We start from the raw sequence: 27,550 nt of genomic DNA on the forward strand, positions 1-27,550 counted from the left end.
ACTAAAACCTAATATTTGCTAATAGCAAACAATATGTCTTAAACAAAGCACTTTGTCAGGTCCCATAAAGGCACAATATATTCCAAAGACACTACGATTAAACATGTACCATCACAATGCAAAAAATGACCTAGAATTTTTATTGGTAGTAGTTATGCCTTAAAATTAATTTATAATACTGTACTACTCTTTATGGCTGTTTTTTGCAGACTATAGTGAGCTATCTGTTTTAAAAGGGAAATACATGATGGACTAGGTATTTGATTGAGAACTAGAGTTGGCTGACATTAGGAATACCTTCAATATGATGCAGAACCACATAAAGTAATAACAAGGGCTATGAATAGTTTGAATTGGCTTATCTGCTGGCTGACATTAGGAATACCTTCAAACCACATAAAGTAATAACAAGGGCTATGAATAGTTTGAATTGGCTTATCTGATGAGATCCAATTTTCTGATTCTGGTTTATTCTAGCACTTTGTAGTTCTGTTGTATTCTTCTAAGAGGATACTCGTGAAACACAGAAACAACTGTAGCTTAGGGGAACACTGCAAATGCAAATCTGCTTTTAGTATCAATAATTTGCAAAATTCTTTCTGAGGATAAAAACTATAATCTGTCCAAAAAATTTCAATTTTCTGTAGAAGTGTGTAGTGCATTTTCATAAAGCTGTATTTTTTTAAGTCGTTAAATTGGTTTTTAGTAACCTCATACTCATTTTCAATTGAACAATTATTAAACTATAAAACAAAATTGCACAATTCCTAAAACTGTAGTCTGGAGTTTTACAGTCTGCTATAAAGTGCTGTATTATTATAATACACTAAAGACGCTCAGACTATTAAAACTTTTTTTTTTTAAATGAACCATAAAATACTTTATCATTGATGAAATAATTCTGAAGTATTATGCTCTTCAACAGTATACATGCACAATATTTTGGTCTCATGAAAAGCATGCTAATCAGAAACCCACAATTTAAACTGTAATTCTAATAAGCAACATAAAACATGTCACTATCTTTCAGGAACAGGAGTTTATTACACCCAACTTCAAGCATTAAAAATCAGAGTATTGATCATTAAATATAAGATCCAGTCTTACAGAGAGATCTCCATGCCAAAGAGACTGATTGTTAAGCACTGGTGATAACAACAGAGATGTGATTACTTTCCTGTTGTAAAGTTTTAGCCTTTATTTCACTCCACAAATCACAACTGGTCTTGTAAGGGGGCCTGATGTTCAACTCAGAAGTTCAACCAAGCCTGGTAAATGAGAACAATTTCTTCCTGCCTGCTGATGGCTGCAGCACTGACAGTGATATGATGTGTCTGAGCTATTGGGTTTGATCCCTGGCCACATCCTCACACTGCTCCTCTCTGCTCAAAAGGGAGGCAAAGGACATTAGACATTAGACATTCATCAGCTGCATGAATCTCATCTTTAACTTCAGCAGATTTCAACAAACCTGAAAACAACCTATCTTGTGTGGTTCTGAAACTCTTTGGAAAAGAAGGCGAAAAGCTCAGTCTTGCTCTGAGTGGGAGCACCCACACCACCATACCATAAACACACACACATTTGTGTGTGTGTCTGTGTGTGTGTGTGTCTGTGTCTGTGTGTGCACATTCCCTGCCAACCAGCCTCGGCACTGGGATCCTCTGTCTGCACAGCAAGGCAGCTGGGCTGGGGCTGCTCTCCTGCCAGGAAACACCAGGATATCCACACAGACTGAAAACCCCATTATGTCTCCAGGATGCTCCCTTCAACTCCTCTGGACCTTGCAAGAGTCATGCAGTAAATGACTGCAGTCTCAGGGAACTGTGCAGCCACACTTTCCAAGGAGCCACTCTAGCGGTGAAATTTTTGCCCAACGTCTGGGAAGAATGACAAGGAGCACTCCATGGTATCAGAAGGCTAATTAATTACTTTATTATACTATATTAGTCTCTACTATATTACACTACATCTAAACTGAAACTGCACAAGCACTCAACTGAACAAAATCTCATGACTGTCTGCTGACCGACAGCCTGGACACGCGCTTGGCCCTGACAGGCCAAGGAAACAAAACACCCTCACTTTGGGTAAACAATCTCCACACTCTATTCAACTTTGGCACAACACAGGAGCAGCAAATGAGATAAGAATGGTTTTGATCATTCTCTTCTCTGCTTCTCTCACTGCATCTCTCAGGTTCAGAGAATGTGAATGCCACACCACTCCAGCATGGTGCTGAAGAAAACAAGGATTAGCCCCCCTGAAGCCAATGTCAATTAAATCAATGGACAAAGCAGTATCTGTTGTGGAAAACAGAATTTTCTTTAGTGCTCCCCAAATCAGAAGTATAAGATTAAAGATGAAACTTCAAGTTAGCCCTGGCTGTCAGATCTTAATCTGTATACACAAAGCACTCAAGACTTCTTTAGGTACAAGGCACTTGCCACTAAAGCAAATTAAAGACATTGCTTTTTTAGCAGAAAAGCTGCCAATAAGTGTTCTCTAAATCACTCTTACCAGCAGGCTGACCCCATTATGTCAGCTAATCCTGGAAATACAGGAGGTAGATTTAAATCTTTTCATAGAAAACATTAAGTCTTTTTTTTCTTTTTTTTCTCCTTTCTTTTGGTTCTGGCACAGCACTGGGACTTTCTATTTGTTGTCCATCTTTTGCCCCAGACTCTATCCTTCTGTGTAGTTGGAATGCCCAGAGGAAGAGGTCCAAGCAGAACTTTCCCAAGGGATGGAGCAGGCAAGACATTTGAAAAATCAGTGCTTGTATACCATGAAAATTTCACGGGCTGTGTGAGGGTGCCAGGTGTATGGGTGAGTGAAGTGTGGTGCTTAGGGGATAAAACAAGCTTTGTCTCTACCCCAGTGCTCCATCCCAGCAGTTGTGCCTTTCCCTCCCCTACACACTGCCTGTGCTTCCTGCTTGTGCTCACCCACCACCCAATTACCAGCCCGTGGAGATCCACACCTGCTGTGTCCGGATCCTCAGAACGCTGCACAGGAGCTTTTAACCCCCTCCAAACATCCACATAATGCTTTGAATAATGGTATTTAGCACCTGGGAAGCAACATTAAGCAGTTAGAGAGGGTACTTAACCCACCAGATTAGCAGCTCCCTGCACAGTGCTGAAGGTCTGCACAGACAGATCTACATGGCAAAAGAAGAGTCATTTTCTGTCTCAGTCACATTTAAATCCTGCTCTCCTCAGAGTAAGGTGAGCCCTCTCTCCTGTTTTTGTCCTAGGATTCACCATTTTAAGTATTTTTTTTAATCGCTAGTATTACATGAATTTGTGGAAAAGTAGCTTGCATTATGACCCACATCTGCTATAAACACTCACTGATCTTACATGCAAATAGAAAGAACTGATATATTTCAGTATCCCGGTTTCTCTTTTCCCACGTTGCCCACAAAATATTTGATATTTTCAGTTTCTATCTCATAGTTTTTAATTTTGCTGCTGAGAGCATAACAGTATTTACATACTGGACTTGTCTTCAGTCCAAAGGATCATGTATCTCAATTATATCTGTCCATTGCTACATTCTTCAAAAGCACAAAAACCTTAATTCTTCTTTGAATCCAAAGCAAAAGCACAACATAATAAATATGGGAAAACAAAGTATAGAGCTAGCTAGTAAGACTTTGATGCATGTATTCACTTAAATGTCCTTAACCATCCTGACTTCTACAATTTTTGTATTTTGCAAAACATCCTTTAAAATATTATAGAAAACCCAGTGTGGAAGTCAGAGTTTTTTATTTATCTCTGCAATGACCCAGGAACAAATGGTTTAATCTATCACTTGAGGTTCATTTCATTATCATCCTGCAGGTCTATCTATCTCTCCTAAATGCAAAGGCAGCCTTTTTTTGAAGAATACATGGTGTCAGTACAGATCCAAACTCATTCTTTTGTCCCTTTCAAATAATCCAACACGATGGCTCAGGCAGTGGGGGTAGGACATGAGACTGGAAGACCAGAACCATTTTTTGACTGGCATACTGAATGCAAGTTATGACTAAAAATGAAGGATTAACATATATGTCAGTTAAATAGAAAACATCAGAGTGAAGCCACCAGAAAAAATGATAGGGTTGGCAATTACTTAATAAAATCTGCCTGTATAAGGAACATGTTGTTGGGATTAATCTTCCTTTTTGTTCACAATACTTTATGTTCTTTTTATATGGTGCTGAGGATTCTTTGCAAGATGTCAAGCACTTCAAATATACGTAAATTTAGCATTTCATATAAACCTAACTACTATTTACTGTGTTTATAGCAAACTCTGTCAGAAGTCAGGTTCATAAAAAGAGCTTAGAGGATTCTTGGCATCTTCCTGGCAAAGATAGAATGCTGATTTAATTGAGGGACAGAAAAAAAGAATATCTTACACAATCCATGCATATGTAAACATGAAGTAAGCAGATATCAGAAATAAAGATTTTGCTGTATCAATTTGAAATAAGACAATACCCATAATAGGATGAATTGCAAATTCTCATAGCAATGATACGTTCAAATGAAGAACAACTTCTAAGCAGCATCACTAAAATAAGTATTATTTTAAATTCCACATCTTCAACAGGTTTTTGAAGTAAATATTGAGTACAGGTAAACAAAAAATATCTCATATTTTCTTCAGGCATTCACCACCTTTCTGATTCCCAGGTTTGCTCGTACAGGAGAACAGGGCACAGCAACAAAACCATGGGTGCACTCCTGCTCTTCACATGACCATTCTGAACAAGTCAGAAAGAAATGTATCAAAAATCGCTCAGTCAGGGGTGCTCCTGGCAGATTGGGTTAGTGCCCTGTATTTTACAGCCCCGAGAGGTTGGTATTTGCTCATTTCTGTGGCATATTATACTAATCAATCACTTCCTGCTCTTTCTTCCCTTGCTGTATTTCTTCCAATGGCAATTTATACTAATCAATCACTTCCTGCTCTTTCTTCCTTCGCTATATTTTTAAACCCACTAACCAGAATATGCAGCCCTGTTGCATCTCAGTGACCACTTCCTCAGCCACTGTCGTTCTGTGCTGAGACTGATGCTTGTAATTTGACTTTTCACAGCATTCAGGCTATATTGCCTTTTAGAAACCATTCAGCTCAGCTGCTAAGCATATAAAAAAGCTTTTGGCTGCACTAGTTCATGTTTTGAAAACACTACAAAGGCATATTTTCATGGGAGGAGAGGCTTGGAATGAATACCCTTCTCCAAGTGCAATATGAATACCAGTTCTTTTATAAAATTTGCATTAGGGTTTAAGTCTCACATGCAAAGTGGCACCATACTGTCCAAAAAAACATAGGTTTCTTTTTAAAAAAATTGTGGGTTTGTTTTGGCTCTGTCTGTAAGTCACTTTTTGAAAAATGCATTAAAATATTAGAGCTTTGTTCTTTGTGTTTCAGTTCTGACAGAAGGAAGTGGTAGGCATAGAATATTGTGCTTCACAGGTATAAAACTGCTTGGTTCACATAACTTCAGTGATGTTTTAGTGCAGACTTTATCTACAGTTTCTACCAAACACCAGAGATCATTTATTTAAAGGAACCTATTTTCCCCACCAACCTTTATTTCTTGTGCCAAGTACATCAGGGGGTACCCTTGGAGTCAGAGCACAGCTTTAAACCAGAGCTGATAAACTCATGTGGGATGTGACTTCAAAATGCCACAGTAACAGGAGGAAGGAGGGAAGAATTTAAGTCATTTTCAAAACACAAGAACATCTATTCAGGCTTAAGAAACATTTGCAAATTCAAGTGAATCCAATGGGATTTGTGATCACTTGGCATTTCTTCAGTTCTTTATTTATTATGTGTACTTTGGTAGCATCTGGAGGCCTGACTCTACAGGGGGCTGTACAAACACTGAAGGAAAATGTGATCTCTCCCATAACACAACTTTTTAATATAACATGAAGTGGCTCAATAATATCCCATCAAGGTCTTGTTCTAAATACAAGATATTCCAAGTTTCAGGTTTAAAAGGCTGTGTTTCTTTCAGCATATTTTATTTGTTTAAATGACTATTGCAAATAGCCACATATGCCTCCAACTGTCTCTCTTATCAATAACTTACAAAGCTTAAATAATAATGAATGCACAGATGAGAAAAACAGAACTAAAACAGAAGGACCTAAACTCAGCACCCTCCATCATTAACCCCCTATACTTTGTGACTCTGTAATGTCCCTCATGTTGATACACATACAACCTTCCAACGCAAAATAGATGCAGGAACTGGAAAAGGATAAAGGAGAGAGAGCAATGCAGAAAAAATTAAGAAGCAAAACATACTCCTCAGAAATAAAATATTTCTGGTTCAGTGAACATGGAACCATTTAATATTAGGAAAACAAAGTGAAGTTTTTTTAATAGGAAGTGAAAAATCAATGCTTTAACAGTGAAATCCAAAAATACAGAAAAAATTATCTTAATACCAGCTGAGACCTTAAAGCTTGGACATGTATATTTGTGTCACACAGCAATTTTCCTTCTGTAAAGACAAAAATAAACAGGACAAGCTGATCTATCCCTGCTTGACCTAATTTTGTATTTAAACCACCAGAAGTTTTTACAGCCCAATTCCAATCTGGCCTAAGGATGTTTTCATTTTACATTTCCTACTACCTTCTTCCTGCCTTGGTTCTGCTGTCTTCTCCTGCCCAAGTCCTTCAATCTTTCAAAGAGCTGCAAAAACTGTCCTCAGCAAGTGGTGAGCCTCCAAACCCAGAATCAACAATCCACTATCAACAGCCTAATTTAAGTGTCAAAGAAAATCACTAAAGCCACTGGCCAAAATCACATCATGACCCCGACCTCAGTTCAGGAGAGTGCCTGCTTCAAAAAAGTTTTATCTTTGTCCAGCTTCTTCAATGTGTAGCTTGCAGCACCATATGTTCTCTAATATACAGACCTACTCAGCCAAAAAACCTTCTTGAGTTTAATGCCAATAACATAAGAAAGAAGGCAGCAGGACATGCTAGCTCACATTAAGGGTTTCCTCTGAATTAGGAGTACTCAAGGGATTAATTTAATCTGACATATCCTGGCAGGATTTGGAGAGTGCCACATTCATATTCAAACCTGTGATAAGAAATTAAATACCATCCCCTGTTTCTGAGACAGTGAGGCAATAAAGTCCACTTTGAGATATGCAAGTTCCTGATTTAAAATAAGAGTGTCTGACATCTCACAACATATGCAGCCTGTAACTACACCATGGGAATAAACAGACATTCCAGTTCAGGCAGGCATCTAGTTAGGCAGTGTGAGACTCCTCGACAGGTATCTGTGAAAAACTTTCATTTATGCACAACAACAAGCAGAAAACTCTCTTACCTGCAGGTTTGCACATGCTGGTGAATCATTGTGGGAGGGTATTTCGTTGTTGGTGGTCTCTGACCCTGTGTTTCTAAGTCTGGAAGCTGTCGTAGTTGTGGCTGTAGTGGTCTGTACTGGTAAGATTGGCTGCCAGACATTCACATCAGTGCCATTGCCAAAGGCCTGAATTGCATTTTCTGTGAAAATAAATTACAGGCAATTTTCTATTTCTAAAAAAAAAAAAAAATGCAAAACGCAGAACTGAGTTGTTTTTTATTGCTGTTATTATTATTATTACATTTTAAATGTGCATTTGTAGAAACTCAATTTTATGCTGAAAAATATGTCTTATTTTTGAACCTATCAGAAACATGAATGGAAAATCTGGGGTTACATAATTATTTGGTGCAGCCTCTTCTTTGCAATGTTTCCAGTAATTCTTGACAGAAGCTTTAAGACTTACCACAATCATATTTGTTACCATCCAAAAGACTCAAAAATTTACTTTCAAGATTAAAAATACAGTTTGAATGTCATGTCCTAATTCAGGCAGGTGAAGTTACAGAGCAAACTACAAACAGGATAAATATTTATTTCTACAGCTTGTTGTAGTAAAACTAATATGCCTATAACTACAAAATAGTTTAACTAAGGCAATCTTTTCCTTACCATTTTCAATCAAAATCTGAATAATTGGGTGAGGGAAACATGGTTAAACTAAAACTTTAGAATATAAAAGTTAAAAAGCTTATCACAGTTTCACAGGATTAAAGAGTGTGTTTATAGCAAGAGTAAATTGGCTGGAGTTTTTTTATAAACAAATAGAAAAACAGTTCTTAATCAGGTCTTTGGGGATTCAACAAGGATTTGGGGATTTCTTATTTCAAATTCTTTGTACAAGAAATCAAACAATTTCACTGGGGACTAATATGTGGAAGTTATTAATACTTCTTCTCAGTGCCATTCCTTGCCTTATAAAATAATTTACATGTAATTTTCTTCTGAAAAAGATGTATTTTATTCTGATATTAGTTCTCAGAACTTCAAGATGCAAAGAGAAGAACTTGTAAAAGGCATCAGAATGAGCTGCATTAATGGAGACAAAGTAGGAAGAGGGATGTGATAAGTTTTCTTGTGTTTCCCTGAATAAGGCAATATAAAAAGCAGTATTTCCTAAAATCACAGTAACTCTTGGTTTCCACTGTTGCAAGAATGGCCACAGAAATACCTGCAGTCCTTCCAGTTTTCAAAGTAACAAGCAGCCTTTACAATTAGTCTTCAATTATTTCATACAATCATATTTGATGATCCTTATGAGTCCTTTCCAACATGAGATATTCCATGATTCTATGACAGAACCACAAAATTGTTTGGGTTGAAGGAACCTTTCAAGGTCTTCCAGTCCAGCCCTGCTCCAATGAGCAACTTCAACTAAATCATTGGTGTAAATGCCCCAAATAGTAAGTTTATTTTCCATTTTGAAGGGGGAATATACTGAAAAACAGACTAGTAAGAAACTCCTAGTGTCTTCCTACCGTAGAAAAAAAAGTTTTTGTGCTGTATAAAAGAAGTGGGAAGGATTTCAATGACATTTTCTCCAGGCATCAGAAGGCTCACTAATGAAAATAAAAAATTTTAAAAATTCGTATTCTGTGTGAAAGACAAAACTTTGTAGAACATTCAGAAACACCTTTAATTTCTTCCTGAAGAAGACATTATCTTGCAGCTAGGATGACATAATTTGTCTCCCAGTAACCTCCAATGTCTTTGATTTGTCTTCATTAATGCTTTTGTACTGATGGCAAAAGAAAGGACAAGGAATCACTCTGTCTTTATGTTCCAAAAGGAATCTGCAACACTCTAGAAATTAATACATTCACAAATGAATAAAATCTGAGGTACTGCAATAGATATAAATGGCAACTGCCATTAGGCTTGAAGGTCTGATGGCATATTGTTAAATTTTACCCCTCCTAAAGTTTAAACTTTTTTCTCTTTTTCTTTTGTTAAATGAACTTGAGTAATTGATTTGTTCTTCTTTGTGCACAGACCTCCCTGTGCCTTCACAGCAATGGTGCCTCTTGAGAAGCTAACAATGGGGATTTTCAGATCCTCAAGTAAAATAGTGAGTCCTGCCCTAGCATCAGCTCAAGTCTGTGGGGCTGGATGGGCCAGTCTGGATCACTGAGTTCATTTACTGTTTTGGGGAAAAAGCAATGATGTCTGCTTCTTTGCATAAGCTGATGAAATATGACTTTAAAAACCACTTTTACTCTCAAAACTCCTGCTGGAAGCCTATTTCCTAACTTTAGTCTGATGGTTAAAATTTTCCCCTTTTAAGCCTAAATATGCATGGCCAATATCTTCCTTTTTGATCTTATGCCAACACTGTCCTGCAGGTGAAGTAATCCCTTCCCCTCCTTGGGCTTGCCCTGCTAATGCAATTTCAGAGGACAATCACGTATCCTTTCAACTTCTGTTCTGCTAGGCTAGGGAAGCCAAGCTCTTTTGGTCTCCTCATTCATCTGAAATTAAAACTCTGATGCACACTCCACATCATCCAATTATGCTGCTCCAGGCAGACAGGAAATTTGAAAAGAGAACCTGCCAAAATCGACTCCACTGAGCCATTCTGAAATTTATAATAGACCCTAATTTGGAAGTGAGTCCGACAAGAAAAAAAAAATCAATAATTTAACAAAATCTTTACAATAGTTACTATCCAGGCTTGTGTTAAAACCAGGCATCTGAGATCCAATATCCTAAAAAAAATGAAGTTGGCTGTAAATTGCAAGCACAATCCAATTTACACTTACTTACGGCAAATCCTTCATATCCTAAAATACATGTCTTTTTTATATGAAGTTCTTAAATTATACAGAAACCCCTCAGGTGTTGCAATTCCATGGTAAAGATGCTGTCTGACTGTCAGGCTCCAAATATGACCTGTGTTGTAAACACATTTTAATATCATACAACTTTGGGTTCTAATTTTGTTTTTCCAAGAGCTTCTCATGTTTGAAATCATGGCCATAAACCACAGCATCAGGCGTATTTGCTCATTTTTTTAATTTTTCCACCTACAACAGAACCACGCTCAACAAAGTGATGGCCTCGATGCGTCGTAAGCAGTAAAGGAACTCCAGAAAACACCCTGCAACACATTAGAAGACACCTAATTTTGTACTCACTAAGGCATATGTTGTCCTGGAAGAAATTCAGGAATTTCTTGCACTCCTCTTCGTCGTTGCCACTGTTGCTGCAGTCGCACCACGGGGCCACGCTGAGGCTGCTGGAGTCGATGTAGTTTGGTGTCATCACGGTGCCTGTCACCAGAGCGAAGCACAGCACTGTCAGCAACCCCTGCACTGCAACATTCCTGCTACCCTGAGATGGCAAACAGCCCCTGGGAAGCCATGCATTCGGGGCTGGATTCACTACACAGACCCACAGCAGGGCTCTGACCCGCAGATCTGACAGCTCCTGGCTTCTCTCAGCCTCTGACGCCCAGCCCTGTGCTGCATTTCACACCCTCTGCCATTTGAATGCAATCACTTTAGGGACTGTAACACGACTCACACCTTGAAGACACATTTCTTCCCTCCAAAAAGGATTCCCACAGAGACCTGCATCAGCAGAGCTGACAGGTAGAAAGCCGTGGCAGAGGGAGGGATGGTTTGGGAGAAGGTGAGCTCCTCTTTGAAGGGCTTTGCTGCCAAATCAAACACACGTGGACTGGGTCCTCAGAGCTGCAATTAAAAATCTGATTTTCCTTCCTTGCTTGTGTTTTTTCTCATTGTAATTCTAGCTGCAAATAAATGGCTGAAATGGTACCCAGACCTGTGCTTCCTCCTTGAGTCTGCAGCCAGACTGGAAAAACATTTCTGAAATGCATGAGCAAGGAGAATCCTGGTGATGCTGAGGGGGGCCCTACCTCATCTTGAGCAGTGTTAACCCCAGGGTGCTCATGCTAGCAGAGTGGGTTAGGATGATGAACAGAACAAAAACCAGCATGTGTGAAGAGGTACAGCAGATTCTTGCAGGTAATAAATTGTAATTAATCCTGCTGTTTCACTACTTCTTCAGTAAAGTGATTATTTCCTAAAAATTGTCAACAACTTTCCAACCACAGGGTCATTCTAACTCTGCTACAAACTCTCGGGCAAATATTCTCCCATTTATAGGCCAGCTCAAGGCAACCAAGATTAAATGAAACCAAAGCAGGCATTTTGTGTCCTGAAAGATGTACAGCAAGTGTTCATCACTCATCTGGATCAGGAAACTGTTGTATGATGAGCACTTGCTCAAGCCAGTAGTGTCACTGAATGCATTACCCCAGCAGGTCAGATATTTCAAATTTTCCTAAGGATTGACAAGTTCCAATCTTTATTTTATTTGTCTGACCAAAACAGAAAAATTAAATGAAAAGGGGAAGGTATTCCAGACCTGAACAGCTGCCAGCTGCTTCAGGGAACATATTCCTCACGCGATAATTTGCAATTCTAGGACAGGTCATATATTGTGAGGAAATGTGATCACATCTCCTCAAAACTGACATCAAAGTAGTCATTAAGAAGATGGAATAGATGAAGGACAAATGTTAGAGACCCAAAGTGTACACTAGGAGAGAAAATTTGGTCCATAGGTCCAGGGCCCAGCAGTCTGCAATAGCAGACGGGAAAGGGCTATCAAACATTAAGCTAAAAAAAGGAACATTAGAAATAACACAAATCACAGAGTGATGTCTAATAGCCTTTCAGTCACCAGGCAGTGCTGGGAAATGAACAAATCAACATGCAAACTGCCTCATATGTGACGTGGGAGACAAAGGACAACAGGCACTAGGGCTGGCCTGAGGAAGACAGTGATGGATGTGAAAATAAATGTGGTCTCATTGTGAGATTCACAAAAAGCATCTTTTCCCTTGTTTTGGGATGTTCTTAAATTTGACTATACTCCCATACCTTTGGCTTCCTGCAGCTTTTTTTAACAGATAGTTGCACTAATAATTGCTTGAATTCTACATGAGATTGGTACATGAGTAAACAGCATGGTTCAAAATTCATTAAATGGAGATAGAGAATTTAGTAAAATAGGCAAATTTAATTTGCATTGTTAATGAAAACTGGACAGTAGATAAATAAGAAGAGGAATGATGTTAAATTAAAATAAAACACATTAAAATGTTTCTCCCTCATCCATGTGGTGGTTCAGAGCACTATTTCAGCCTTGCAACATGATCTGCAAAAAAGTGTGAGAAAGAGAAAATCAAGAGGATTTTGCAAATGGAAAGAAAATAGTAGGCTGAAAAGAATTCTAATTAGTAAATGCTTAGTTGAAGGGTTGAAAAAACAGAAAGATACTGAGGAAATTAAAAAGGTCACTGAGGTAAGACCTTCTTATCACAAAGAGATAATAAGGTAATTAAAATGGGTTAAGACAGGGGTTAAAAGTGTAACAGATACCAAGGTACAATTAGGGTTGATGAATACAGGAAAGACAGGACAAGGAAAGTGTGTACACAGCACACAAACTGTGCATCCAGCAAAAACAGAGTGGCTGAAAGAGCAGCTAGTAGAAAATCAGTCTGTCATTTAAACCTGGGGGCAGATGTGAACCCAAGCAGATTATATGCTTGGTTTCCTGGGGTGGGTTTTCTTTTTTCCCTGCACCGTGTGTGCCTTTCCCTTCCCTCCCCCCTCCTCTAGCTGACATCTTGGAAATTCTGCTGATGGACACTGAGGGATCAGAGAAACCATGGTAAAATAGGACATGCTTGGATTTCTGAGCTCTAGGTATCAAACAGCTCTGGGATGGTCTCAAAGCCAGCAGTGAGAACTCCACATTTTAGACAAAAGCAGAGCTGGCCTCAACACAGCCCAGAGGTTGCTCAAATTAGGGTGAATTAACAAGGAGATGGATGGTGAGTCTAGGAGAAGGGACAAGGGGCTGAATTTCTTTGGCCAAAATCAAGTCCAGCTTATTCACACAAACTCTCAGGGAATTCCTGGGAATAACAGGGAATTTGGATGGATTTGGCTCGAGACAAGGGAAAATGTGTCAGAAAGTGAATGCTAAAGCAGATCTTGAAGTCAAAACTTAAAGCAAAACTTAATATATGTGGGAGTGCAGAAGGTCCAGATGGGTTAGCCAGGTTGTAACCAAAGCACTGACTCAAATGTGGCTATCCACAGTCTCCTTTTATGGTGATTTTTTAAAATATTTTTTCTGAAAAAACCCCAACTTATCCTTATGCTACAACAAGGAGCCTAAAGCAATGAATTGAGGTTTTTCAACTTCCTGTAATGTGCACACATCTTTAAAATTATATATATAACACCCTGATGCAAATATTCAAGTAGCTTCTACAGACTGTTCTCCATTTGATTGATAAAGCCCCTCATACAACAGCTGTGACTGGCTCTATTTCCATCTCAAGTCATGAATTTTAGGTGAGATTCCTCTACTTTCAGTGGATGAGTTAACCCTCATTTACAACCCTGTATTTGAGGAAAGACACATTCACTGTACCTTCTATAGAGAAGCCTCAGTTTCCTGAACAAAGTCTGTGGACGTGCAATTTTTGCTACATTTAATGAAATGGCTAAACTAAATAATATTTTATTTTAATGAACAATAGTTCATCTTAATTAAATGGAGATCCTGAAGCTCTGATGGACAAATGGATCTGTAGCAGCTTCTTACCCACAGTCTAACTCTTCATCTTGCATTTTATATCTATCAAGCAGACATTTGAAAGATTATACTGCTGATTTCTGCCTTACTCCACTTTCACAGCAGATTGATATCAGAAGCAGGAATTTACTGCTTCAGCACAAGAAACGTTTTGGTAATTTCTTGATTTAATAGAATTACTACTAAGAACCAAAAACTCTCTAACACCAGTCAGCTCCTCTTTTGCAAGTCTCCAGGGGGTGGCAGGAAGGAAGAGAAATGTGCATCTTCCCTTTGAAAAGTAGATCTTCTTTTCATTTAAACTCCTTAGGCCCCCATTCCACATTTCTGATGTGTGACAGTTTTGCAGCATGGTCATCCCCAGTAACACAAGAACACCTCACAAGAGAAACTGGGTCATCCTTGAGGTTAAACTGAAAAATGAAACCAATAGAACTGCCAGCAAAATTCTCTAGGTCCAGCAAGAACTTGGCAGCTCTTAGCCAGAAGTATCTGTTAGTTACTCCTTGCCAGCAGCCAGACTTCTTAATCTCATTGACAAGATCAGATTTCAAGGCTGTTCAATTCTCTGTTTGAGAGTCAAATGACAGTCTGTCATAACTGCTCAGATGTTATAGCCTTTGCATACTGTCTTAATCTCTTCAGTGGTAGCAGAATATCCTTTGAAGCCATCACATCTCATTTTACCCATTGCCACATGGACTTACCTCACTTGTTAGCTGCTAGAGTAATAAGAGTGGTAACAATAAGCCACTGAGGATAGCTTTCAGTCATTTTCCAGCAAACCCAACCTATTCTAGAAATATTTTCATTTCGATCTTATCTCCAGAGACATTTACTTAACAGCAGGATCAGCTTCAGGGCCTCAGCTGGCACCTTCATGCCCAACAGAAGGGGATATTACTGCACTGCAGCAGGTGCAGGCTGTAAGCTTAAAAACATTTTATCTGGTGGCCTTTCAAATTTACTTGTTTCGGAGTTTTGACATTCACTTATTATTTATTGCCCAACTATGATATTTCTACAACACATTCAGCTTCTTGACATGATCTCTCTTTTTCAGGAATCAAATATTGAGTGTGGCATGTGGAATCTTCCATAAAGGCATCCTTGTGCCTGTTGACACTCAGGAAGATGACAACAAATAAAAATAACTACACTGGGGAGGGAAGAGGATTTCAGATTTGGTCTCAGCTCAACTCACTGACAGGCATCTCTGAAAACACTTGGAGTGGACAGAAGGATATCACGGAAAGAATAGCAGCTGGAATTGATAAAAGGCTGGATTGATCTATTGTTTCATGCCTCAGATCCAGGTACCTTTCTCTGAAGGTGTTTACCCAAACCTGTGATGACAGCTGCAATATCAGCCAAGCTGCACTTCCACTTGTTAACTTCCTACTCCTCACTCCTGTCTACATTCAACACTCTAAATAAGCTTTACTTTTAAACTTGCATTTATTTCAAATTCAAGCACCTTTCTCTCCTTACCTTCCATCCTTAAATTTCTTGTCATGTACAAGCTTACCCCAAGAATCTCTGTAAAGCAAAGCAGGGCCACTCTATGTAGGTGGAGAAACTGGCCTAGGATCATATAATACAGCATTATATTCCAGCTTTTATTTCACACAGGCCTTCCAAATGCAGTTTGGGGTTTTTTCTCATGAGCAAGCCCCCACCCTTCCCTGCCCTCTCACCAATGAGCCCCGAGTAAGCGAGCAGGCAGTCAGCATAGTTCTCCTTCAGACAGCCACTAACAGAGCGTGACTCAGGCTGGCAGTTTGTGAAGAAATCTGCAAGGCGAGATCTGCAACAGGAAGAAAAATGCATATCTTTAAAAGTCAAGCCTGAAGGCACTCTTACCTTTTACACTCTCTGTTTTTGGACAAGGCTTAATATTTTTTAACTTAAATGAATAATGGACACATTTCAGCTATTGAGAGTCTCTTTCTACGACACATCTCTTTCCAGAATCTATTTTTGAAGTCAGAACAAAAAAGTGTAACAAAACAGTAAAAAAGGAACAGAAGAACAGGGAAATGCCTGCCCTTTACTAAAAGAAATGTTCTGCATTTTCATGCCAAGAAAAAAAAGACAAAGACTGATTTTATCATATGAGGAGTCATTTTGCCTGGATCTGAACTCTAACTGGAGTCTTTTATTCAGAGCACAGTTTCTGCTGATTTACTGACTACACAAAGCTGTATGTTTGTGCTCACAGAGCAAGACTCTCACTGCAAGACTGGAAGCAGGACCTGCTTTGGTGGTTTCCCACATTTCCAGAGTGGGCTCACCCTGCTCTGGCCTGGCCTGCAGCAGCAGCTGGGGCAGCAGGCAGGAGCAGCTGGCACAGCCTCCTCACCCCCAGAGCCACAGAGACCTATTTGTTCTTGTAAAACCTGCATTTATCCAAACTCCAGAGTACTGACTCCAGGGCTGAGATGAAAGGAAAGTGTGCTCTGCATCGAGTTCTGCTGCTGAGTGGCCACTTTATCTTCACCCACCTCAGCCAGCACATGGCCAAGGAGGGGAGAGCTCTGATTCCATGCAGGAGGTGATTTAAGGCCAGGAGTGAAGCTGTATTGTGATCAACTGATCACTCCCATGATGGAAATTAAAAGGGCTAACAGATCTCTTCTGGTTGTTTGTGGTTCAAAGGCCACATAATGCTCCCATTCAGGTCTGTAAAATTTGCAAGGCATTGATGAGGCGGGTCAAGGTCACACATCCTACAGTCACTCCCCTGCCCATTTTAGACTTTTAATTTTGGAGTAGTGACTTTTGTTTATTTACAAAGTGTTATTAACTCCTTCATCTATGAAAAAAAATAAAATCATCTCCCTACTTAAATCTTCTTTTCTGTGAAATAGTTATAAAAATGTTCTTTTGCATCTGACAACCCACAGTAATGTCTCAGGATAAGATGCTTAATCTTTGCAAAGCCCTCTCAAAATCAGAATAGTATAATCTATGAATTTTCATTACTGCTCCAGCATTATGCAGATTTGCAATATAAATGCTCTTTTTCAGTTTTGCAACAACCCCACAAAAGTTAGCAGAAACAAGTGATTTGCAAGTGATTTACTTTATTTGTTTACATGCTCCAGAGACTAATTATCTTTGTTTGCTTTATTGTTTTACCTACCCCAGAATGGGACTGGATACACATCATTAATTGGCCTGAAAGTAATGATGGACAAACATCAAAAGGTTCAGAGGCTTAGTTTGAGAAAGCATCCTATAAATAAACTCCATGCAACCTACACCTGAATTTATGAGAGCTGCTCTCATGGCCTTATTTTAGTTCCATCTCTTGCTAACTGTACTGACACCAGCAAATCCATTGTTGCCTTCAAGCCACAGTCAACCCTAAGCTTTTCACTCCTCTTGCCTTATTTAACCACTTAACCTTGAGATGGAAATCTGTACCCAGTTGCCTTTATTAGCTTTAAAAAGTCAATCTCTCTAGCAAACGTTCATACATACATACATATATATATATATATATATACACGTGTGTGTGCATATATATACACACATACATGTATGTGCATACATATGTATGTATGCACATGTATCTCTAAATTTACATAAAATCCCTACTTAGCTGGTGAACAGATACTGTACCTGCTAGGAGACAGGCTGAGAGGAAATGGGTCTCAAGGTATGGAAAGAGATAAATGGCAGCACCATGAAGACAATCTGGGAAAGGAAACCCTGTGTCACTGCAGTGATTCCTCTCCCAGTCTGTAATTAAGACAGCGGCTCAAATCCAGCTTTTGGATCAATTGGGAACAAAGAGAGTTGACAGGTTCCAAGGATTTTTCTAATTCTACTAATACCTGGATGAAGTCAGGTTTAGAACAGAATAGAGCCTATTACATCTATCTAGTATGAAAAACCTCTGCCATGGTAGAAAGGGCAAGCCTTCTGCTTATACAGTATTCTTGTATTTCTAAAACAAAGTAGCTCCTCAGATCTAAATTTCATTATTTATGTGACCACAAATAAATCTTTTTGGCAATGGATTATACAATCAGCATCTTGATAATACTGAAAACACTTCTTGCAATCATTTCATCCTTCTTCAATGTCCAGCTCTCCCTTAGGTTATTAGGTGCACTGGTCCAGAGATCATTAAATACCTTCCTCTTCTCTAAATGTTTCTAAGGACTGATAACCATGGAATAAACTCAGTCATTTACTACCCAGCCTGCTTAAAGAACTTCTTTGTTGTATACCCTACAGGAGGCTAAAGATAGCTCTGCTGATCTCTTTTGCATACACCTTGATTTCCACGTGAATTTCTGAAGAATTTTGGTGGTCATAAAAAGTAATGATGTGACAACATTGCACATTTAAGTTTTCGTAAGTCAATTGCAGTTCAGATAGCTCTGGTCTGAGCATTGCTGGACATTATCAGACAACCCTTCCCTAGCCAGTCGTCCAAACTTCACACAACCCAAGCTCTCACCCTCTCTTGAGCTGTTAACTACACCTGATACTTATGTGGATTCATTTGCACTGCAAATGAAGCTAAGGCCAAAAAAAAAAAAAAAGCAGAGATCTCCATCTGTCATAAAATACTCCAGTACTTCCAGTGAAGATCTGCTGATTAACACTCACTGAAAATCTACCCCAAAACATTTCCAGCAGACTGGCAGTGATGAAAGTGTGCTCATCAGTGAACACCAAAACAGTGGTACTGCTATTTATCTAGAGAGAGAGACAAATTAGCCTAATGAGAACCATTAATCCTAAAGTATTGCACATGAATATTAAGAAGTGTTTGGGTAAAAGAGACAATCCTTTTAGGGATGCAGAATCAGAGCAATCTGATAATAGCAGTCCTATCCAAAAATATGCACTGTATTGAATTAGTGCTCTTTCAGCAGGAGGCAACCTGTAGGTGGCAACTTGAGGGTTTCTAACCCATGACTGAGAAGTTTTGTTACCCAGAGAACAAACAGAATTTGCCACATGTACCTTCAAGTGTGCACAGTTTTACATGTGCAGTGTACACAGGTGTATCTCACTGCTGAAGAGAGACAGTTTTATATTGATCATAACATGGAGCAGGGCCACATCTAAAAGGAACCATTAATTTCTTTTTCTGTCACAAAATCCTCATTGTGCACAGCCACATTTGTGATGTGTTCCCTTTTCCTTGCATAAATAAGGGGTACTGCTCAGAAATCTTCCTCGCAGGAAGAGGGAAAAACAAAAATACAAAAAAAAAAAATCATCTCTTTGTAGGGCAAAACCCCCACAAATTAAATTAGTCTTATCTTAGCCCTGGAAAACCTGCAGATGTTCTGGAAAGCTTACTTTAAATATTTTGTATACCACTAGCTGGAAAATAGGAATAATCCCATCAGCAAATTCAAAGAAAATCTCCTCGAACAACAAACAGCCTTTCTGAAAAGAAAAGAAAAAATCCCAAACCTGCTATTCTCTAATGCTTTGTATTAGTACCAGTAAAATAATTTGTAACAGTTAAAAATACAAAGGAAGCAAAGTTAATTTGCTCTCCTTATGATAGTGGCTCTTCAAATACTCAGTTGGATAATTCAAAACTTTCACATTTGCTTACAAATAAGCTTTTTTAATAGCAGTATTGTATTGGATCTGCATATAATTTTTGAAGCAATTTAATTTTTCATTAGCACAACCCGTCGCATAGGCAGCATTGATTAGGTTTTCACTACTTTTTGTTCTTAAGGTTCTGCAAAAGTTCTTTGATGTCCTGAAGTTATCTTTGATATTTATCAGTTCTCCCTCTTTAAGGTTGGTCAATTCAGCTTTAGCTATTGCACCTACAGCATTGGTGCAGTATTTAGAAGTATGATAAGAACAGTGAAGTTGCAGAAAATTTTACAAATTTTAGTTCGGATCTGGTGCAAATAATGACCTACCAGACAGCAACACTCTGAACCAGACTCCTCCTCCACAAGCACCCACCTCACTGGGATGGCAGGTGTTGATTTCTCTTCTTTTTTTTCTCTCTGACTGTATTGTTGGTACACAGGGCTGAGCCCTGAGGAGAGAAACCTCTCTGAGCCTTGCCTTGGCACTGGTGATGCTCACACCAAGCAAGACACTGAGCTCAGGTCTCCTGCTGGCTGCCACACACAGGCTGTGATGTCCAAGTGAGTGGTTACAAGCACCTGCCCTGTCAGGGATGCAGGGAGTGACAGTGCTGCTGTGCCACACCTCAGGGATGTCAGGTGAGGTCTGGACATGCTCACTGCCACCTCTCCTTGCACTGCTGCTTGTGTTTAGGCACCTATTTATAGCAGTAACACAAAGAGTAGGTAAATGCCAGAGCTGAGAGACTGAGGTGACTACACTAATTAGTTAGAGCTGCTCGAGCGTCTAGACACCATTTGGCAGTGCAGTCACGTAAGGGAAGTGCTGCATCAATATTCAAAACAGAAAAGAGGTATAAATCCCGCACTGAAAAAAGCCAGACTAAGTCAATGAATGTGTGTCATAGTGATAAATGGCACCATTACAGAAAAAAACAACAAGTCAAAATACTTGTTCTTCTTTCGTGGGGGTCAACTGCAGTGTCCTACTCTGGCTACAAATAGCTCCTCTATGGCTGGGGTGGTGCTGCTTCTGCTGGGGTGCAAGAAATGGTTGCAAGGGCTGGTATGTGGCCAAACTAATGGCTTCATTGTTGGAGGAGCATTTCATTTTCTCCTTCTTTCATAAACAGTGAGAAAATGAGGCAAAGGCCACATAAGCAGCTCTATCAACCAGTGGGATGAAAAAAGCCTCAGAGGAACTCCATAACGAGAGATGACTCTCCCTGCACATAGTAAAGTAGCTTTGATCCATCTCTTTTTCATTAAAGAACACTAGAGCTGTGTAATATTAATAAATCTTACACCTCCTCAGCTATCTAAACACACCGTTGAGCACCTGTGAGCAACTACAAATTCTGACATTCTTATTTAAGAGGTCACTTTCCCATGTATTTATTAAACAGCAACCCCACTAAATTTTTCCAACAAAAAGGCTGGTTTGTGTTTGGTGGCTACCCTCCTTCTCAAACAATGACAGTGTCCAGGCCCTGAGTCACTGATGCTCCTGCCCTGCTCAGCCATGGCCCCACAGAGCCAGATCTGCCCACGGGCTGATGTCCCATCCTGAACCCAGGGAGATGTCCCACTCCCAAGCTGGGGTGGTGGGATGAGCCCAGGAAGCCCCCATCCCATGCTGCATTCTGACATCCACCTCAGCCTTTGTACCTTTTGGGGAGTGGGAAGGGTGAAAAAGTAAATTTCTGCTGGCAAAACATTTTCCTCCCAAGACCTGAATACTGAAAGCAGTTTCTCTCACATGAGCTGATCCAAATCTTTTCCAACACTGGCAGAAACCATTACAGGATTTTAGGCCCCAAATACCAGCTACTAACTGAAAGAAGCTGATTTTTATCTGGTTTTGCTGCTGTTTTGTTATTTTAAATGTCTGGCAGACTAAACCCAAGCAAATATTTGATTCTGGGTTCAACTTGCCTCTCAAAACTGCGTTGTTCATCTGAAAGCAAAATATGGACAATGCCCAATTACACAGAGGCAGCCTGTTTGGATTGTGGGATAACTAGACACAGGAACAAACACCAGGGACCACACAAGATTCACTGAGATGCCTTCCAGCAGCAGAAGTGCTTGCTCAGAGCATCAGGCACAGGCACAAAGCCACCAGTGCTGGTCCCTCCAGAGGAGCAGCCACACTCGACCCAGCTCTCTGCCTCTACCATGTCCCCAACACATTTGCCAGCATTTATGTTACTGTTCAGGCTTTTTTGTTTATCAGGGGCCTCCTGGACATTTAACGCCCCAGAAAATGGAGATCTAACTCTGAAATTCAGTCATGCAAAATGACAAGCATTTCCACCTATGCATATCTGTATTTTAAAATTACAAGTACAAACATTGTATTCTTTCTATTCTTCTATTAGGAAATTAATACCCTAAACACATGTTCTTTTACTGCACTTTGTGGAAAGCAAATACAATCAGTTCTATACCATTTTCTGTTAATATTATCCTTCCTCTTTGCTCATATCATCTGCTGGAGACCAATTAGATCTTTTTACACAGTATCTGCTACAGAAAATCAAAAGAACTTAACAAAACACTAATGTCATAGTTTATCAATGTTAATTAAATCCGCTAAGCGACTCAAGATCAGGCATGAGAGTAATTTTAATTTAATATATTAGGTCTCCTTTGGATTTAAGGGAAACTACTAAGCTCAAATGTGATTCTAAACAAGTATGATTTATTTGAAATTGGGTTATATAAATATTTATATACTACTGACCTTTTGTGTAATAAAACCGATTTTGAAAAATATGGTGAAAATCTTGAGCACAAGGTAATGCAATAAAGAATTAGAACAGTGATTCTCAGATGCTGTGATACAACACAGAATCTTCTCTTTCTGTTTGCAAAAAAAAAAAATTACCTCACATCATTTTTAGAGGCCTGTTGGAGAGAACATCTGGAAAACATTCCACAGGAAATCAAACCTATATTAAATATGTTTTGCAGGGCTCTGTTTCCTTGCATCGACCTTAAGCATTCATAATGTGTTTCTGTCTTCTCAGCTGCAAAGAAAACACTTCTGTCAGAGCCCTCTACAAAATGACAGGCTGAATTGTCAGCCAGTGATTTTATCAGGGGATGCTGGTAAGATTTCTATTTAGTTTACCTGTCTCTGAACCAAAGCACTCCAATAACATGAACAAATCCACCAGCTGCTTTCCAGCTACCATGAATTTGTATATCGTTTGCTTAATTTCCTTTATGCTGTTTAATTCAAAGCCTCTTAAATAAAAATGACTGGCATTTTTAAAGATGCCCAAGCCTCAGTGTCTCCTGGCAGGATGTTACTCAGGAAAGAACTATTCTCACTTCATTAGCTGGGCAAGCAGAATTGTCTGAATCACAGGCTGGTAACCTAAGAAAATCACTGTCACTCTCAACAAGCAAGCCAAGGAAAAGCAGTCCCACTGCAAGTCCTTGAGCGTGCCACTGGACGCCTCAGTGTTTATGAATAACTATATTGTGAGTGCACACTGAAAGGATGTGCTTCCAAGTACCTGAGAAAGACATCCATGGCTATAATGTTCCCTGCAGCCACTTGAATAAACTATAATAGACTATTACTAGCTCAAGCATGAAACTGATGGGAGTTTGGAGATGGAAAATAATCTAAAAAGTCCAATACAAGTTCTCTCTTCACCAGAAAAGTTTCTGTTGGTAGATGTACTGGAACATCAGGTTTCCTGGGGTTATGCAGGGATGCTCTTTGCCTAAGAAAATCTCTCAGTAGTATGTGATATTCCTGAAGGAAACAACTCCATGTCCCCTTGTGAGAGGGTGGCTCAAGGAAAGAAAGAGTGCCCGGAGTGTCCTTGCACTCAGCTGAGCAGGGTCTGTGGGCAGCCAGCATGGCTGGAACCCATCCTGGAGCTACTCTAAATACTGCTCTGACCTTGGAGTAAAACAACAAATATAAAATCATAAATACAGAAGATAAAAAGCAGAGTATTTTTATGTGGATCCATCTTTTCATGCACAAAACAACCCCACCAAACAGCAACTCAAGAAGTTCTGGCAGCAGCAAGCCAAGAGAGCACTGACCTTATTCAACATGGTTTACTTGCTTTTAGAAGTAATATGGATATATAATTATAGTACAGAAAGCACTGATTTGTAGTGTAAAATTGCAAAACAAATAATTTTTACCAGTTAAGGATGATGTGCTGTATTAAGAGCATCTTTTTTGACTCCACTCTCAAAAAAAGATGAACACACAAGGCAGAGAAAAAAATGTGAGTCCAGGAGTCGACAGCCTGTGATACACCCAGACATTTACAGATGTTGTTCTGAAATGAACTGTCCATTCTGAAAAATATTTTGCAATTCTGCGTGATGGCCAGTTACTGAGATGTACCTCCAGCATTTCCTAATGACTAATTGGCAAAGGGAGCATCATAACTAAGAGGACAACCACTGTGATTTATGCTTGAACTGAAACAAAAGTGAACTAAATATTCAAATAATACAGCTTGAATTTCACAGATTTCTTAGTAGTATGTGCTATATAATAAAAAAGCTTCCTTTAATGGTTTATAGAATGTGCTTGAAAAAATATAATGTAAGCACAAACATTATCTTTTGATGTAAGGTCATCTATTAATAACCTTAGACAAGGGTCACAGTCAGCTCACACAGAAAATCTATCATCAACAGTAAACACACCAGTAAACCCCTTCTGTGTCACTTGTTTTAAAGCCAGCAGATCATTAAAGCATAGGAAACAACCACAGGAAACAACCACCACCTCTGCTGGGAAGTCTCTGCAGACACTGCCACATTTACATCTCGCTTCTACTTAGAGTTACTCCAGTAACACTGTAGTGATTATTAACATAATTAAATCAATGTAATTTCTATTCAGTAAACATGAGAATGCTAAAATTTGAAGATATGCATGTGGCTGTCACTTGCTCTGTTGAGAAACAAAGTTTTATTTTTAGCTCCAGTGCTTACATTTTCTTGCAGCTATTTTAACAGATGAACTGCCACCAGAAATATCCTCTCACTGGGCCCTGATGTAGAATGATATAAATAACCTTTACAAAGTCCAGCATAGCAGAATGGTAAAATCAGTTGACATTCTCCTAATTAGCACTGCCTGAAGATTTACCTACACAGAACAGGAAGAGCCAAAATCACCCCTGGAAAAAATCCACTCAAGTCACTGATGTCAGAGGAAGTACACTGGGAATGGACTTGATAGAATAGATCTGTTATTTACATTAAACACAGAGCAGCTTCTTGCCTGTAGCATATACATGGCTTGAAGTAAATGAAAAACGCATTTTGATTTATTAAAGAAAATGCTATCCTGTGATATATACACCCTTTCTTTGCCCCAGAAACAGCAAGTTAGCTAAATGTGACTGGGTGTACATGACAGATCTTCTCTACAATACATCTAATATATCAAGGGGTGGAAACTACTCATCAAACCAGTGGATACTAAACTCCTTTCTACTGAAATGTCTCAACTAACAATTCAAAAAATCAGCAATAGCAGTACTCCTAGTGGAGCCCCATCCAGCAAAGCAATTAAACTGTAAGGACATGAGTAGCTTCAAATTTAGATCTCTATTAAAGTTTAATGCCAAATTTAACTGTCCTGGATTTCAATATTTTTGACTAAACATGTGTGAAACTGTTTAATTAGCATATGTTGTTTAATCTCTCCCCCCTGCCCCGATAAATCAACAAAACAAAATTGATCACATTAGCCCTGCTGTAACCCCCACCCTGGCTCATGTTCCTAATCTGTAGTCTTCTTATTTCTTAAATAATACAGGCAGCTTTTCTTTTCCACATAAATTAATAAAATAAGGGCTCTCAGACAAAATGAACACTCAGGGGAGTGTTCCTGAGAGGAGGCTGTAGCAAGGTCTTCTTCCAAGTAACAAGCTACAAGATGAGATGAAATGGCCTAAAGTTGTGCCAGAGAAAGTTTAGATTGGGTATTAGGAAAATCTTCTTTATGGAATGAGTTTTCAAGCATTGGAATAGCTGCCCAGTGAAGTGGTGGAGTCACCACCCCTTGGAAGTATTTAACAGACCTGTAGATGTGGCACTTGGGGACATGGTTTAGTGAGGGGCTTGGCAGTGTTGGGTTTATGGCTGGACTTGATGTTCTTAATGCTTTTTTCCAACCTAAAAGACTCTCTGAAGGATCACATTTCGATACAAGTGCCCCAAGTTTTTGGAGTTGAAATGGTCACAAGTACCTCACTCAGCTCACTGAATCATTTTCCTACAAAGAGACTGACATGGAAGCAGGGTATCTAAACACAGCCTATAAAACCTGAATCACTGGCATCCGAGTTTATTTTGTGATTGTTGTATGCTCAGACATGCACTCTTTATTCCCACTTCCAGTTCTTCAGCCCTGCAGAGAGGTAATACGGAATATTCAGCACCACAGGTTATTTTTAACCTGATCAGCAGAGGATCTACCTGACTGCAGGGATGCTGCCTGGAGAGTTTGAGCTTGCCTGACAAGGGACCTCAGCGTGAAATACTGTCTAGTTACTGCTTCTTGGAGCATAAACTCTCCTACTGGTACAGCACAAAGCCAAGGGAAAGTTGGGTGCAGGACTAAAGCTGAGCTGTTTTTCTAATTACTGTATCCTTGTGTCTCTCCTGCTTTTGAAGAAATGTCAGTCACCCAGCAAGCTTTTAATCTGCCAGCCCCTCCTAAGCTGACCAGAGAGAGTATAAATGAGGGCCAGCCAAGCAGATCTGGGCACTGCAGAACGAGATCCATGCACACTTCAAAAGGAAAAAAAGCAGTCTTCTTTTGCAGGATGTTTGGATTTTTCTGATTCCAGAGGGATTTATGGATACCTTATAAGGAGGAACTGCTTGATTCATTTTGAGTTTTATTCAGATGGAAGAAATTTAAAGTTACCTTTGTTTCTGAGGGGGAAGGGAGAGCAATATTATGTCTATTTGCTCTGCTAACAGAAGACATCAAAGTAATGAGTCATGTAAAGAAAGGGAAGAAAATAACACAATATTGCAGTATTTTCTATCTTTACTTTGCCTTTCTTGAAAGGTTTTTGCTTATTTTGCAGAGACTGCATTAATATTTTTTTCCAGGCTAGCAGTTCCACACACACATATTCCACTACACCATCAAGTTTCCCCTGCAGAATACACCAGCTTTTTTCCTACCTCCCCTCAGACCTGATTTTTTGAATTTTCTGAACTGTCACCATGCCTCACTATTAGTTCATTAAAATGAATGAACACCTGTTTTGTCTTTTTTTTTTCCACTTAAATAAATAAACCTCTAGCAATATAGACATATATGCATACATTTACATGCCTATACATACATATATGTATAAAACTCACTCTTCAAATTCAGGGTATGTGAGGTGAGCTTGTGGGCATGGGCCAAAAAGCAGACTTACAATTTTTTCTGCCCCACTTGGTACTCTGGAGACACAGGAACTCTCCTGAGTGCAGGTGCAGAGAGCTCAGGCTCACCCTACTACACTGCAAGCATCTTCTGCAGGGTGAGTCAGGTTTTGCACCCACTCCCTGACTCAGTCTCCAAACACACAATGCAGGCACACCCTGCATTCTCTAGAAATCAAGAGTGTCCTTTTCTTAATGTCCTCAAGGGCATTACAGAAACTGCACTGTTGCCCTGGTTCTTACACAACCACAGCAAACCAATCATCTCAAGGAGCTGCCAGGGTGCTCCAAGTGCCAAATTGATATAAACGCCCTGGAGGGACTCTCTGTTATCCCAAACTGTGCAATGCTACTGTGGCCTTCATAAAAACACCCACCAAGAGCCCTTTTAACATGCAGAACTAGAGTCAGGCTGAGAGTGAGCGCTCAGGCTTTTATCTGACCAACTGAATTGTCACCAATATCAGCTA

General features: G+C 39.4%; 1 protein-coding gene across 1 annotated transcript in view; it reads right to left on the reverse strand.

Moving 5' to 3' along the window:
- GFRA1 (GDNF family receptor alpha 1) overlaps positions 1-27,550 on the reverse strand; it is a 131,335-nt gene that overhangs the window by 16,015 nt on the left and 87,770 nt on the right. The window contains 3 exon segments of the mRNA XM_039709403.1: positions 7,369-7,547; positions 10,542-10,676; positions 15,744-15,853. Of these exon segments, the coding sequence (XP_039565337.1) occupies positions 7,369-7,547; positions 10,542-10,676; positions 15,744-15,853 (424 nt within the window).

Source organism: Passer montanus, unplaced genomic scaffold (genome assembly GCF_014805655.1).
Source record: "Passer montanus isolate IOZ18808 unplaced genomic scaffold, ASM1480565v1 scaffold21, whole genome shotgun sequence".
Lineage (NCBI taxonomy): Eukaryota > Metazoa > Chordata > Aves > Passeriformes > Passeridae > Passer > Passer montanus.